At 39.4% G+C, this 16,315-nt stretch overlaps 1 protein-coding gene across 7 annotated transcripts in view; it reads right to left on the bottom strand.

Moving 5' to 3' along the window:
* Window positions 1-16,315, bottom strand: part of SMAP1 (small ArfGAP 1) — a 220,621-nt gene that overhangs the window by 27,468 nt on the left and 176,838 nt on the right. For all 7 annotated transcript variants that reach the window (XM_021089443.1, XM_021089451.1, XM_021089462.1 and 4 more), the window contains one exon: window positions 790-880. In XM_021089443.1, the coding sequence (XP_020945102.1) occupies window positions 790-880 (91 nt within the window). The remainder of the gene's footprint in view (window positions 1-789; window positions 881-16,315) is intronic.

The raw sequence follows: 16,315 nt of genomic DNA, 5'->3' as shown, positions 1-16,315 counted from the left end.
TGAAGTTTCACTCTACCCTTCAACTATCTTTCACTCTTTTGCTTTAATTGTTCATCTTTCTCTAAACTACAAAAAAAAGTTCTAAATTAATTATTGAAGGCTCAGATATTACTAAAAATGACAACTTATCAAGCTATTTTAGAAGGAAGAGAAGGAAAAATAAAGCTGACAACATTTGTAGATAAGGACAGTACAAGCACTCCCTGCATCGAAGCCAGTTGACCTACCAGGCAGACAACATGTATCTGTCAGCCATGAGAACTTAGGCAACATTAAATTAAAATGAGCTCTTCTTATTGTCATCAGACATATAAAATGAATCTAGCCACTAGATCTAGGTTTGAAATGTTTTGCTTTCGTTGACCAAATTAAAGTTTACTTTAAAATAGCACATTTTACAGTAAGGCTACTCAATTATTTTGCCAAGGAAACCTCCCCACCGCAATGAAACTAAATAAAGGCGTGGGGGTGGGAGGAAAAAGAGAATCTATTCTTCATTTTAAATGTTGAAGTGTCACAGTCCACCAAGCCTTTGAAGATGACTTTGATATCTCCTCTTTCCCCAAGGACTCATTACTTGTACTTCTGTGAAGGCAGTGCTGACAGATACTAGCTCCCTCATTAAAGACTTCCTTTTTTGTGAGAACTCAGCAAACTCATCATACCATTTTCAAATCCAGCTCACAGGTATCTATTGGCATACAAATGATAAAGCCACTGTATTCACTTCAAGTAAAGGTTTCAACTGATTTGTAACCCTAAGAGTGACTTATATTTTTTATTACTTACCAAGTCCTAAAAGATCAACAGTGGGCTCTGCAGCTTTTTTAGGGCTGGTACTTTTTTTAGGCTCCAATTGCTGATCTTCTTTCTTCTGCAGCTTTAAAGTAAATAATCAGATGTATTACTTTTTTTTTTTTTTTTTACATAAAGCAACCAGGACTTTTAAGCCCCAATTAATTACAGATATTTTCGATAAAGTTAGTGTAATGTAGCATATGAAACATAGTTATAGAAATAAAGCAGAGAGCATTTATTTGTTATAAAAAAAAAACTAGCAAACACGATCATTGAACTTGAAATAATACACTGTACATATTAGGCCCCCAACAGAGAATATACAAATTTAATCTTAATGTAATTGTTTTCAAGCATGTAATAAATCCTTTATGTGAACATCCCACACTTCAGAGTACTTGCCCACCCCAGCTGACGGGGCCTGTGAACAGAGGTTGGGCATGCCCTGGGGTCTCTATGAGCAAATTAGCTGCACCTCCTTCTGTGGCACCACTGGCCCACAGGACACCCTTTGCTGATGGCAGGTTATCTAGCAAACAGGCAGACCTCATTGTACTGCACTTCCCTATAAGGTGCTTCACGGCTAGCACAGTGCTTACAGATCAATGGTATATGGTGACATGAGTGGAATGAGACTACTGGCACCATTTTCCCCCACAGCATTTGCTCACTTTGTGTCTCTGTGTCACATTCTGGCATTCTCACAATATTTCAAACTTTTCACTATTATTTATTATTTATTATGGTGAGCTGTCATCAGTGACCTTTGATGTTACTCTGTAATTATTTTGAGGCACCATGAACCACATCAATATAAGACTGTCAACTTAAACCTTTTGTGTGATCTGAGTGCTCCACTGACCGGTGGTCTACAGTCTCTCTCCCCCTCCTCAGGCCTCCCTCTTCCCTGAGACACAGCAATACTGAAATCAGGCCAATTAATAACCTTACAGGGGACTCTAAGTGTTAATGGAAAGGAACAGTCCCATGTCTCTCACTTTAAATCAAAAGCTGAAAATGATTAAGCTTAGTGAAGAAGACATGCCAAAAGCCAAGACAGGACAAAAATAGGCCTTTTGCACTAAAGAGCCAAGTTGTGAATGCAAAAAAATAAATAAAAGTTATTGAAGGAAGTTAAAAGTGCTACTCCAATAAACACATAAACGGTAAGAAAGTGAAAACAGTCTTAGTGCTGATACAGAAAAGGTTTTAGTGGCCTGGATAGAAGATCAAACCAGCTAGACCATTGCCTTACATACAAGTCTAATCCAGAGCAAGACCCTAACTCCCTTCAGTCGTATGAAGTGTGAGAGAGGTGGGAAGATACAGAAATTTGAAGCCAGCAGATATTGGTTCACGAGGTTTAAGGAAAGACACTTTCTTGGTAACATCAAAGTACAAGGTAAAACAGAGAGCGCTGATGTAGAAGCTGCAGCAAGTTCTCTAGAAGGTTGAGCTAAGATAATTAAAGATAGATACACGAGCAATAGATTTTCACTGTAGATGAAACAGTCTTCCACTGGAAGAAGATGCCATCTAGGACTTTCATAGCTAGAGAGGAGAAGTCAATACCTGGTTTCAAAGCTTCAAAGGACAGGCTGACTCTCTTGTTAGGGGCTAACACAGTTAGCAATTGTAAATTAAAGACAAATCCTCATTTACCATCCCCCAAACCCCTAGGACTCTTAAGAAGTATGCTAAATCTACTCTGCCTATGCTGTATAAATGGAACAAAAACAGCCTGCATGACAGCACATCTGTTTACAACATGATGTATTGAATATTTTACACCTTGTACTGCTCAGAAAAAAAGATTCCTTTCAAAATGTTACTGCTCATTGACGATGTACTTGTTCTGCCAAGAGCTCTGATGGAGATGTCCAACAAGATACGCCTGGTAACATAACACCCATTTTGCAGGCCATGGATCAAGGAGTCATTTTGACTTTCAAGTTTTACTCTTCAAGAAATATATTTCCTGGAGTTCCTGTCATGGCTCAGTGGAAACGAATCTGACTGGCACCCATGAGGACACATGTTTGATCCCTGGCCTTGATCAGTGGGTTAAGAATCCAGTGTTGCTGTGAGCTGTGGTGTAGGTCACAGATGCAGCTTGGATCCTGTGTTGCTGTGGCTGTGGCGTAGGCCGGCGGCTACAGCTCAGATTCAACCCCTAGCCTGGGAACCTCCATATGCTGTGGGTACAGCCCTAAAAAGACAAAAAAGAGAAAAGAAACATTATTTCCTAACACTACAGCTGCCATAGTGATTCTTCTGATAGATCTGGGCAAGGCCAGTTGAAAATCTTCTGGAAAGGATTCACCATCCTAAATGCTATGATAAACATTCATGATTCATGGGAAGAGGTCCAAATATCCACCTTCACAAGAGTTTGGAGGAAGCTCAAATCCTCATGGATGACTCTGAGGGGTTCAAGATTTCAGTGGAGGAAGTAACTGCACATGTAGTGGAAAAAGTAAGAGAACTAAAATGAGAAGTGGAACCTGATGATGTAACAGAATCGTTGCAATCTCATGAAAAAATTTAAAGGATAAAGAGATGATTCTTATGGATCAGCAAAGACAGTGGTTTCTTAAGAAACCACTCAAGATCTTAAGATGGAATCCACTCCTAGTAAAGACGCTGAGAAGACAACAAAGGATTTAGGTTATGACATAAACTTAGTTGATAAAACAGCAAAAGAGTTTGAGAGGATTTACTCCAATTTTAAAAGTCCCACTGTGGGTAAAATGTTGTCAAACTGCCTCACACTGTACAGCAAAATGGTTTGTGAAGAGTCAATCAATGCAGCAAAATTCATTTTTTTCTTATTTTAAGAAATTTCCTAGCAATCTCAACCATTTGCAACCACCACCCTTATGATCAGCTAGTAGCCATCAACATCGAGACAAGACCCTCCACCAGCAAAAAGATTATAACACACTGAAGGCTCAGATGATGGTGAGCACTTTAGCAATCAAGTTTTTAAAATTAAATACAGTGCTTTTTTATTGTACACTTAACAGACTACAGTATACTGTAAACATGACCTTTATATGCACTGGGAAACCAAAACATTCACGTGACTTGCTTCACTGCAATATTTGCTTTACTGCAGTGGTCTGGAACCCAACTTTCAGTATCTCCAAGGTATGCCTATATGGTCTCCTCATGAGTCCACACTATCAGCTGCATTTTAAATATAATATTTTTCTAGTTCTCAGGAGCTCAACAGAAACTATCTTGCTCGTTTTCACTTATACAAAAAAAAAAAAATGCTGGGCAGGACAGGATGCAAAGACCTACATCTACTGGATTCTCAACTTGAAAGCCTAGCCCTCTTTTTTTTTTTAGATTGTCTGATGTAAAATGTTATATTGAACCATAAAATAATGGTTCAATATTTCTGTATATTGAGATATAATCACCACAGTAAGTCTAGTTAACATTCACCACCAGTATTGTTACACAAATATTTTAATGTGTGAAAACTTTTAGAATCTACTCTTATAAACTTCCAAATATACAATATAGTATTATTAACTATTCACCATGTTGTACATGACATCCCCATAGATTACTTATTTTATAACTCCAAGTTTCTACTTTTTAACTCCCTTAGCCCATTTCACCCACCTCCCACCCTCACCCTTGTTTCTGACAACCACCAGTATGTTTTCTGTGTCCATGAGCTTGGTTTTTGTTTATTTAAGAGTCCACATATAAGTGAGATCATAGGTACCTGTCTTTCCGTTTGACCTATTAGCATAACATGATCAAAGTCCATCCATGTTGTTGCAAATGGCATGGTTTCATTATTTTTTATGGCTGAATAATGTTCCATTGACTATATAGCATACCTCTCTTAAACCAAGAAAATAAAATATTCTATGCATTCACTCATTCATTTCTCAAACCATTCTTACAAGGTCATTTCTTCAACCAGCTAAAGAATTCATAACTTGGAGTTCCTGTTATGGCTTAGTGGGTTAAGAACCCAACTAGTATTCTTGAGGATGAGGATTTGATCCCTGTCCTCGATCAGTGCATTAAGGATCCAGCATTGTCGAAAGCTGTGGCACAGGTTACAGATGCGGCTTGGATCCAGTGTTGTTGTGGCTGTGGTATAGGCCAGCAGTTGCAGCTCCAATTCGACCCCTAGCCTGGGAATTTCCATATGCTGCAGATGTGGCCCTAAAAAGAAGAAAAAAAAGAATTCCTGGAGTTCCCGTCATGGCTCAGTGGTTAATGAACCCGACTAGCATCCATGAGGATGCAGGTTCTATCCCTGGCCTCAGTCAGTGGGTTAAGAATCTGGCATTTCCTTGAGCTGTGGTGTAGGTCGAAGAGACGGCTCAGATCCTGTGTTGCTGTGGCTCTGGCGCAGGCCAACGGCTGCAGCTCTGATTCGACCCCTAGCCTGGGAACCTCCATATTGCTGCAGGTGCAGCCCTAAAAAGACAAAAAAAAAAAAAAAGAATTCCTAACTTAGTTGTTATATGAGTTCATTTTTTGTTAGCTATACAAATACATAAATTTTTAAGAACTACCCTTACTTGTATTTGGTCATTACTGTCTCTCTCAATCATTTTTTAAACTAATTAGCCTACCATTAAAAGTACCAATTCTTTAATAACATTCTCAAATACATAATTATCAGCCTGTAACTATATATAATTCTCAGATTAACATAATCTATTTCACATTCTCGAACCTCCAATATAGGCAAGATTTTGCTAAGCAAAATCATTTCAAAGAAAGCACAGATTGTAGTCACAAAGCAAGCAATAATTTTCAACTGAATATTTAAACTGATAGACATACCTTCCTTTTTTTAAACAAAAAACAGGACAATCTGTGTTACTACAAACACTCAAATCTGGAAGAGAATTGGGGGATTAAATGGCCACAAGCACACAAACTTCAAATGCTCCTCGGCTGGCTCCTGGCAGCTTCCTGGAGCAGGTTTTCCCTGATCGTTACCCCTGGCTATAATACTCAGATATACTTATCTGTAAGTGTCATATGTTTAGTAGGCACTTAAAAATCTAATTCCTGGAGTTCCTGTTATGGCGCAGCAGAAACAAATCTAACTAGTATCCATGAGGATGCAAGTTCAATCCCTGGCCTCACTGAGTGGGCCAGGAATCCAGTGTTGCTGTGAGCTGTGGTGTAGGTCACAGATGTGGCTTGGATCTGGGGTTGCTGTGGCTGTGGCATAGGCCAGCAGCTGTAGCTCTAATTTGACCCCTAGCCTGGTAACTTCTATATGCCGAGGGTGCGGCCCTATAAAGCAAATAGATAAATAAATAAAAATCTAAGTCCTGCTTTAACTTAAAATCAGAAAGGCTTAAAGTCAAAAATAAACTTAGATAATTTGGCCAGACTCATTCATTCTGTATAGAACACAGAATCTGCAAAGGGATAGAGTAACTAAAATTTACTTTCTGTCTCTCGATTTAGAATGATTTCTTTGGTTTATTATTTCACTGATTCTTCTTCCATGGAAAGAAAGCAAAGGACAAATCTATGAGGGATTCCTTCCTATTCACTTTCCACAGTCCAAGAACACAGAACCTCTTCAGGCTTAAATTACTTCTTTTTAAAAATTCACATTCAAATTCTGGTTATGAGTTATAACTTATAAACTAACTACCTTTCATACTGCTAGATATGAACTTATCTCTTTAATCTTTGCAAAGGGGAGAAAAGGCCAATTCAAACAATGTAGAGATCCTCTCATAACCCCAACTCCCACCCCCAGAAATGCCACAGACAATCTGGATAACATCTTTCCTTTCAGAAGTTACACATCTCTAAGTGTCCTAAGAGTTTCTCTTCCTCAGATTTTGATTTCAACACAGTTTAAATGGGTGTTTATCAACCATTTCCATAGGAAACTATATAACAGAAAAACATGTCAATGGGCGTGTAGGATAAAGAGAAATGTGGAAGCAAGAAGAAGGAAATAACCTAAACAGAGTTCATCAAACTGCAGATGCAGCCCACTACTGACTTTTGAAATACATTTTATGGACAACAATTAGATTTTTTTTTTGACATTAAAAAAAATGAAGTAGAACAGAAAAGAGAGTTCACTGCACAAAGAAATGATGAACTGTTTTTGCACATTTGTGTACACATGTGAGTGCATGAAGACCAGATAATGTAAAACTTATTTCTTACCACAGTCACGGGCTGAGAAACACTGTTCTAAAGGTGGTCTGCTCCTTTGCTTTGACAATGGGTTAACTTACATGAGGGAGGAATGTCTGTGCCTTAAACCTTACCAACTCTTACTCCAAATAGAGTTGGCTTCTCTAGAGGGATTTCAATAATTCAGACATGAATTACCCTGATAGTTGGCATCTCATAGACTGTCTCACAAATCAAAAAGGACAAAAGAGCTGATCATTTTAAAAACTGTTTTGCATCCCTTCAGTCTCAAATCTTGCTGAGGCAGGATCATGAACACACTGATGAATGGCAGAGACCATTCTCCTATAACTTTATAGGAATTCAAGTACTGCCTTATATACATAAGTGAGAGTTACAAAGACTGAATTCAGAAGATGCTCTTCTTTGCCTGTAAAGGTAAACATAAATTAACTTCATTGTCTTTATTTTAAAACAGTTTAAAGTTTGAGGTCAGATGTACCAAAGCACCTACATAGGTAAGAAATCTTCCTGAAATTATAGCCAGAATAATACTTAACCTTTTAGAGTTAAATATCCATAAAATGATTTTAATTTTCTATTCAATTTCTTTGAGACTTTCCAATAACTAAAAATTAATTCTCAGCCATGTTTTTAATTATTTTTATAGATCTTTCTGTAAAATGACAGGAAAAAGCATTTATTTTCCTAGTCTTAGGTAAGCAATAATGTCCAAAAAGTATAGACCTAGGAGATTTCTTAAACATTTGCTTACATATTAAAATTACAACGGTTCAAAAGGTCTCTAAAACAATCCTCTAAATTCTTTAAATTAGGTAATCCTCTAAAACAACGACAGACTCAAATTTTTTTTTTTAATTGTATGGCAGTACCCGATGAATATGGAAATTCCTGGGCCAGGGAATGAATCTGAGCCACAGCTGCAAGCTATGCTGAGCTGCAGCAATGCTGGATCCTTTAACCCACTGTACCAGGCCAGGGATTGAACCCACACCTCTGCAGAGATCCAAACCCCTGCAGACAGATTCTTAACCCACTGTGCCACAGTGGGAACTCCTAGACTCAATGTTTTTAAAAACACAAACTAAAAGTATCTAGGTATTGCATTTTATTCCACTGTAACATATATTTAAACCCAATACCATCAGAAACAAGTTGAGAGGCAAAGCCTATTTGAAAAAGATACTACTTCCAGCCATTAAACTGTGCCCACCACTGTGGCCACCCAATCCTACTGTAGTCTAAAAGCTGACAAGACACCTACTCAGTGTTGACTTAGGAGGAAACTAATGGGAAGGCTTCAGATACTGGACTATGAAGAAACAGACAAAACAATCTCCTTTCTCTACCACATTGTATAATCCAGCATTGCAAAGAAGAAACATTTAAAATGATCAATCCTATCTCAAGAAGTACAGAAGCTGATGTTACATTTAGAATGCATAAGCAATGAGGTCCTGCTGTACAGCACAGGGAACTATATCCAACCACTTATGATAAAATATGATAGAAGATAATATGAGAAAAAGAATGTATACATATGTATGACTGGGTCTCTTTGCTGTATGACAGAAACTGACAGAACACTGTAAATCAACTATAACAATTTTTAAAAAAAGAAGGGAGTTAACAAAATAGTTTTCTTGCATTATAGTATCCATAGCAACAAGGCAATGTGACAGCCTTTAAATAGCCTTGATTTATCATGAAGAGAGTGGCATCCTGAGTTCATCCAGAAAATCCTGTCTAATGGCCACACTGAAGTTTGCTAAAGTCTACTTAGTTTCTACAGCTAAACTTGTCATTACCTATCTTTACATAAGAATTTATACGTATATGAAAAACCAGGTTAGTGTCAAAGAACTACAAAATTGGATTCTCACAATGTATTCCAGTTAAACACAAACAGATAAACAAACAGATGTGTTAACATATTACGTCTTCCTGAGCAAGCTCTTGTGAAGTAGAAAAATCTCCAAGAACAAATATCAGACCTAATTATAACACAGGAAGTCCTATTTATTAAATAGTATCAGGATACAAAGACAGTAAAGCTCAAACAAAAATACTTATACACAAACTATTAATTTGACCTTTTGTTCTTATACTGCACGTTAGTAATTAGTTTTAGTATTATTAATATTAGTATTAATTAGTATATTAGTAACTAGAATTAGAATTATCTGTTATACCTTGCAAAGAATGACAAGATAAAATTGAGATATCCGAAATAAAGCTATCATATAAACTACAAAATTTCTTAAAGATTTTAGAAGACTTAAGAATGAAAATACGGAGTTCCCGTCGTGGCGCAGTGGTTAACGAATCCGACTAGGAACCATGAGGTTGTGGGTTCGGTCCCTGCCCTTGCTCAGTGGGTTAACGATCCGGCGTTGCCGTGAGCTGTGGTGTAGGTTGCAGACGCGGCTCGGATCCCGCGTTGCTGTGGCTCTGGCGTAGGCCGGTGGCTACAGCTCCGATTCAACCCCTAGCCTGGGAACCTCCATATGCCGCGGGAGCAGCCCAAGAAATAGCAACAACAACAACAACAACAATAACAACAACAACAAAAAAAAGACAAAAAAAAAAAAAAAAAGAATGAAAATACTATTGTATTGTTTGCACGTGGGGACAGGGATGGAACAGTGTGAGAACAGTAAGTCAAGACCTTGACAAACACATTTTCCCTGCTTACGACTATCACCCTTTTGATAGTCCATACTCAGCTCAAACATGTCAAGCAGCAAGTCATTCCACCTTATTTAAGTTTTTAATTTTTTTGGCTACACCCACAGCAAGTGGAAGTTCCTGGGCCAGGGATCAAACCCGTGCCACAGTTGTGACCTGCACTCCAGCTGTGACAACACTGGATCCTTAGGCCACTGCACCACGTGGGAACTTCCATACAATCACTCCACTTTAACTTCTCCTGCTACAAAAACATCACATACGGAATTTGCCTTTTAATAAGTGAAGAATGCAGTCAGCTGCCAATGGACAAATCAGGCAATCTATAATTTATTAAACAAACTTTCGCAACAAGCAAGAACAAAGGTCTACTTAGAGCAATATTATAAAATGTAATTTCCTTAGATTCATATTAAGCAGACATCTCATATTAAAATTATTAAAGCCTGTGTTAGCAAAAGCTTCACCAGTCTTTTTGTAACTCATAAAACCACAGCACAGAATATAAATGAATTAAAACTGCTTAATTTCCAACTCCTAAATTTGTTATCATTTCCTACCCCTTTAAATATATAAATAAGAGCTGAGTCTCTAGAATGGGATTCACTATTCTTTAGTTGATCAATTAACGTAAATAACAGGGTTACTATGTAAAGACAAAGAAGTTACATAACTTTCTAAGGTCTAGACAGAAGTATTAGAATTCTTCTTTAAGAAAATTTAAGACTACATCTCAAATTATGCCTTTATTAGTTTGTCTATAATCAGTTTCCTTTAACATTCGTAGACTCACACTACTAGATGGAACAAAAACACTACATTCAATTCTCTCATTTTAAAGTTAAGGATATTAAAGCAATGTAAAGGCCGTGATATTTATGTTGAGGTCTGAAGGGAAGACAGGAAGGAGTCTCATAGGTAGGAGTATGTAAAGGCACCACGTGGGAGGGTGGGAAGGAAGCGGACTTAACTGCCTGGCCTGTGAGTCTAAGTTTAAGGAACGCAAATCTGAAAATGTCAGCTGGGCCATACTGTACCAGGACCTAAACAGCCCATAGGAGCTGGTAATCAGACAGGCTGTGAATTTAGACACTCCTCCTAGGGAAGAGCTCTGTGCCTGTGCCCACGAACAGCACCGAGAGGAGAGAGTGACCAGTGCCCTTGCAGGCACGGCATGCAGCTGCCACACGATTAGAGCGAAGCTTAGGAGGATGAACATGGATCCACTGCCTCAGCACAACCTGAAACCTGAAATACATTTTCCAACAAGCAATGCAACAACACACAATTTCCAAAGTACCACCTCATTTGGGTGCCTTGAAATCTTAGTAGGATTTAACCTGCACTAAAAATTTATGAATGATGAGTTACTAAGAGCTGCTGGGTTGTATATCATCACATAGTCTACTCTTAGGTAGAAACAGAATTAAAAGACTATGGAGTTCTTGTCGTGGCTGAGTGGTTAACAAATTCGACTAGGAACCATGAGGTTGCGGGTTCCATCCCTGGCCTTGCTCAGTGGGTTGGGGATCCGGTGTTGCCGTGAGCTGTGGTGTGGGTTGCTAACGTGGCTCGGATCCTGCGTTGCTGTGGCTCTGGCGTAGGCCAGTGGCTACAGCTCCAATTGGACCCCTAGCCTGGGAACCTCCATATGCTGAGGGAGCGGCCCAAGAAAAAAAAAAAGACTGTATCATCCATGTCATTCACATGCTAAAGCCACTCAACTGCATAAGGGCAATAATTAATACATATCACCATCTTACACTCCTACTCTATTCTGATAGCTGTAATTACTGTATGTTTGATGTGTGTGCTCTTACAACCAAATTATATACAACCTGAGAAGTAAATCTTGCACATAACTCTCGTTTATTCCTCAAATCTTTTGTTTTATTTACTTGGAAACTTGTTAAAGTTTCCCTTTTTCTTTACCATTCTTTGTAATACACATACAGACCTTTTTCACATTAGACCTGTCAATACACAGGGTATTCTAGTTTTGAATTTAACACTTTTTAAATTTTTTATTTTTATGGCCACACCTGAAGCACATGGAAGTTTCCAGGCTAGGGGTTGAATCCAGCTGCAGCTGAGGCCTATCCCACAGCCAGGACAATACCAGATCTGAGCTGCAAGCTGCAACTCACAGCTTGCAGCAATGCTGGATCCATAACCCATGGAGCGAAGCCAGGGATCAAACCCCTACACCCACAAAGTCAGGTCCTTAACCCACTAATCCACAGCAGGAACTCCCTTAGCATTCTTTCTTAAATTGTCTTTTAAGGGTTCAATTTGGAACTGTAATCTACATTTGATTTCCTTTTAGTAAATGGCTTTTACATTTGATTTCCTTTTAGTAAATGGCTCTCATAAAATTACAATTCCAAATATTTCCCTGGGCTGGATAATTAGCAAAGATTTATACACATTTCAGAATAGGAGGGGACCGTGCGAGACATTTACTCAATTCATTATGTGTGAAACACCACCAGTGGCCATCTCATGAATTTTACACGACCCCTCTAGAATTCTCTCTGGAAAATTCCCTAGTAGTATGGAATCATTGGATATAATTCTACGTTTAGACAATCTAAATATTAAGAGTTTCCTCTTCAGATAACCTGTAACACCTACCTACTTTCCTCTATTGCCCCATGACACTGCCCTACAGAAGAGAAGTGAACGCTGTCAGCAGCCAGAGCAGACCACTACTTTACAACAAAGCTCCTGTCATCCAAAACTCCCTGACCTTTTCTTCTGTGCTCTATATTCAGGGCAGCTGAGGTTACGCTGAATTTATTTCAGAATTTTTCTGTTACCCAGTTTGGTGGTATTTCATGTTTAAGATTTTCTGAGGAATTTATTCTATCATACAATATCTTAAATAATCTTTGTTGCCTGGTCATTCGAAGATTTGAATGACACTGATACATTCAGTTAAAAAAAAAAATGCTGAAAAGAATGAAGTCCAGGACTGAACCCTGAAGAATACAGCAAACTGCTCCCCCTACCCCCATCCCCGTGCCTCAATACTGACATAAGTTCTCCTGGACTTCTCTGGGCACAACTGTCCATCCAACTCACAATCCATCTCCAACCTGCTCATCAGGCCCACCTGTCAACATGTGGACCAGGAGATCTAAGAATCTTGACCAATAAGCTTAGTCTGAAAGAAACTATTCTTAAGCAACTCATACAGGCAAATAATGAATGCTGCTAGAACTTTGAAAAAAAAAGAAGGAAAATATTAACAAGAAAATCCCCTTTGAATCTGCACAGAATTCATATCAGGGAGTTTCCTCTGCGACTCTGCAGTAATGACCCTGACTAGTATCCATAAGGCCAGGGTATGATCCCTGGCCTCTCTCAGTGGGTCAGGGATCAAGCACTGCCGTGAGCTGTGGTGCAGGCTGCAGATGTGGCTCAGGTCCCATATTGCTGTGGCTGTGGTGTAGGCTGGCAGCTGCAGCTCTGATTAGACTCTAGCCTGGGAACTTGCATATGCCACAGGTATGGCCCTAAAAAGCAAAAAAACCCAAAAAACAAAAAAAGCACATGGGTATACAAAGTTTCTCAATGCTCAACACAAACATCAAGTGCCTACATGGGTATGAGTTCCCTTAAAATAATATTGTGCAGGATTTTTGTGAGAATTAAAAAAATAGAGTCCTTTTCACAGTAGCTGGTGCAAAACAAGTGTTTCAAAACTGGTAGTTGGGAGTTCCTGTTATGGCTCAGTGGAAATGAATCCAACTAGCATCAGTGAGGATGTGGGTTTGATCCCTGACCTCGCTCATTGCGTCACTGATCTGGTGTTGCTGTGAGCTATAGTGTAGACTGCAGATGCAGCTTGGATCCCTCATTGCTGTGGCTGTGGTGTAGGCTGGCAACTGTAGCTCCAATGCAACCTGCAGCCTGGGAACTCCCATACGCCGAAGGTGCACCCCTCAAAAGCAAAAGCAAAAACAAAAACAAAAACTGACAGCTGGTGGTGGCACCTTTTATAAATATGTGATAGCATCTGTAAGCACTAGGAACACAAAGATGAGTAAACATGGTTCCTAATATTACAAAGTTTGTATCTAATCAAGCAAATGGACACAAACATAATTCCAGATCAGTGTGGATCATTGCAATGATGGCATTAAAATAAAATAAATGACATTCTCTGCAAGCTCAGAGGAGTGGCCTGCTGAGGCTCAGTGTGTGAATGATGTGTTATAAGAGAATGACTCTCTGTCCCAGTCTGCTCTGGATAAATGCACTTAATGCTTGTGATTTTAACTTAACGGCTAACAGTGCCTGCTTTCGTTAGTATCCAGTGCCTCCTAAGTATCCAGTCTGGAACACCCATCCCAGGTTTTCAGAGGAGGAAAAAGAAGGCAGTTCCTGATAATTACCACTTAACTATTTTTTTTTTTTTTAAATAGCCTCAGATTTTATTCAGGTTCTCTTTCTGCTATTTGGTTTAGAAGAACCACATTTGTTTCTCTAGGCATTGTTCTTTAAAGCCTGATGCCAGAGGCAGGAGCTCATTTTCCAGAAAATCTCATGATTTCTAATTCAATCCAGGGAGATTTATTTTTATTTATTTATTTTATTGTTATTTCCCCAATACATTTTTTTTCCTATTGTACAGCATAGTGACCCAGTTACACATACATGTATACATTCTTTTTTCTCACATTCTCATGCTCCGTCATAAGTGACTAGACATAGTTCTCGGTGTGTAACTATTAACACAAGTATAAAAGAAAAAAATAAAAGTATAAAATTAAAAAATTAAAACGGCACTAGTGCTAAACACTCACAGAAGGCTGCTTTCCAGTTGGGGCTTCCCTCATTGTGACCTATTGCAAGTCACAAGGGTCTGGAAGGAAGGAAAGAAAGAAGAGAGAGAGAAAGAAAGAAAAAGAGAAAGAAAGAGAGAGAAAGAAAGAAAAAGAAAGAAAGCAAGCCAGAGAGAGAAAGGAAGGAAGGAAGGAGGAAAAGAAAAACATTAGCCAACACCAAGTTTTAAAACCAGCTTGGACACTTCCTGCTTAAGTGACCTCAAGCAAGTCACTTAATATCTCTGAGCAGCATTGATTTATGAATGCAACTCACACAGTAACCTGAGCCCCACAAGAGGTGTGATACTCTGATGTCACATTCAGCAATTCTTCACTGTATCTTTGTGCACACACAGCAGGACAAGGGAATAGAGACAGGATGTACCCACGATGCTCCAGCCAAGGACTGCAGGCACTGACAGCCTTATTTCCTTCCATCCACAACTTACTTCAAAGCAGAAGGTGGTAATGGCTCCTCCCTATCCTCTCTTATGCAGCCAGCCATTTACTGCGAAACAAGGACAGGGGAGGAAAGAGAAGGGCCCATCCATCAGATAATCACGGTAGTATAAACAGAATATGTATGGATCAAGAAGTGAAGCCTCGAGTTCCCATTGCAGCTCAGGAGGTTAAGAACCCAACTAGTATCCACACGGATAAGGATTCAGTCCCTGGCCTTGTTCAGTGGGCTAAGGATCTGGCGTTGCTGTGAGCTGTGGTATAGATCACAGATGTGGCTCAGATCTGTCATTGCTGTGGCTGTGGTGTAGGCCGGCAGTGGCAGCTCCGAGTTGACCCCTAGCCTGGGAGCTTCCATATGTCAAAGGCGCAGCTCTAAAAAGCAAAAAAAAAAGTGAAGCGAAGACAGCGCAGTGAGTTCTGTGCACTTTTCCTACGACCAGCTGGGACATCTCCCTAAGTAAGAAAATACAAAAAAAAAATTCCAAGCAACTAAAAAATAACTGCACACATATGCAGCTGAGGCAATCATGACCATCAAGATACAAAAAGGTCACAAACCACCTGATACTACTGAGCAGCAAAAGCAGGGTGCTGGTCATGACCTCTGCACACAGCACCAAGAGGGTGGGCTGACCGCCTGAACTGCGCCCCCCCACTCCACCCAGTAATGCATCCTCATCTTAATCAACCCCACTGAAGGGACCAGGCTACCCTTAACCCCAGGAGAAAGCAAGGGTACCTATTTCTTGTTTCTGCTCCCTGAAGCCCCAATAAAGCTTTGCCTGAATTTCTCATCTGGCCTCCTCTATCCCCTCGAAAGCAAGAAAGAGATCTCCCTACACCAGGATAAAAAGCAGTTAGGAAATTCAAGGCTAAGAAAGTCGCATAAACAAACTTTGTTACTACATCAGTCTGTTACTCCAAGCAGAAGACTCTTTTAATTTAAATCTTCACAAGTAATTGTTTCTTTATCTAAAAATGATATATTAACAGTCTGCTTTGGTCACTTGGGTCTCATTTCTATGAGACTTCTGTGCATATGAATTAAATTGGCTGTTTTCCTCCTGTTCATCTGAGTCCATTCTCTTTTGAAAGCTGGGCCAACCTGGAGGTTTCCTCCATTTGGGAGTGGAAGTAGAATTTTAGACTACATCTCCTCTGACTTTCTGTCCGTGTGACCATAGCTTATTTGTTGTTTGTGTTTTGTGTGTATCATTTGGAGATGAGCCATTCATGGTCCATTCTCTTTCTGGAGGCAGGCTGCTCTGGAGGCCTCCGTCTGGGAATGAAGTGGAATTTCTGGGCTACTCCTTGTTTGTGTGTGTGTTGTAGTACCTGCATTGGTCAGTTGAGACGTC

This window comes from Sus scrofa, chromosome 1 (genome assembly GCF_000003025.6).
Source record: "Sus scrofa isolate TJ Tabasco breed Duroc chromosome 1, Sscrofa11.1, whole genome shotgun sequence".
Lineage (NCBI taxonomy): Eukaryota > Metazoa > Chordata > Mammalia > Artiodactyla > Suidae > Sus > Sus scrofa.
The sequence above is the reverse complement of the archived record's forward strand: the minus strand, read 5'-3'. Positions and strand labels throughout refer to the sequence as shown.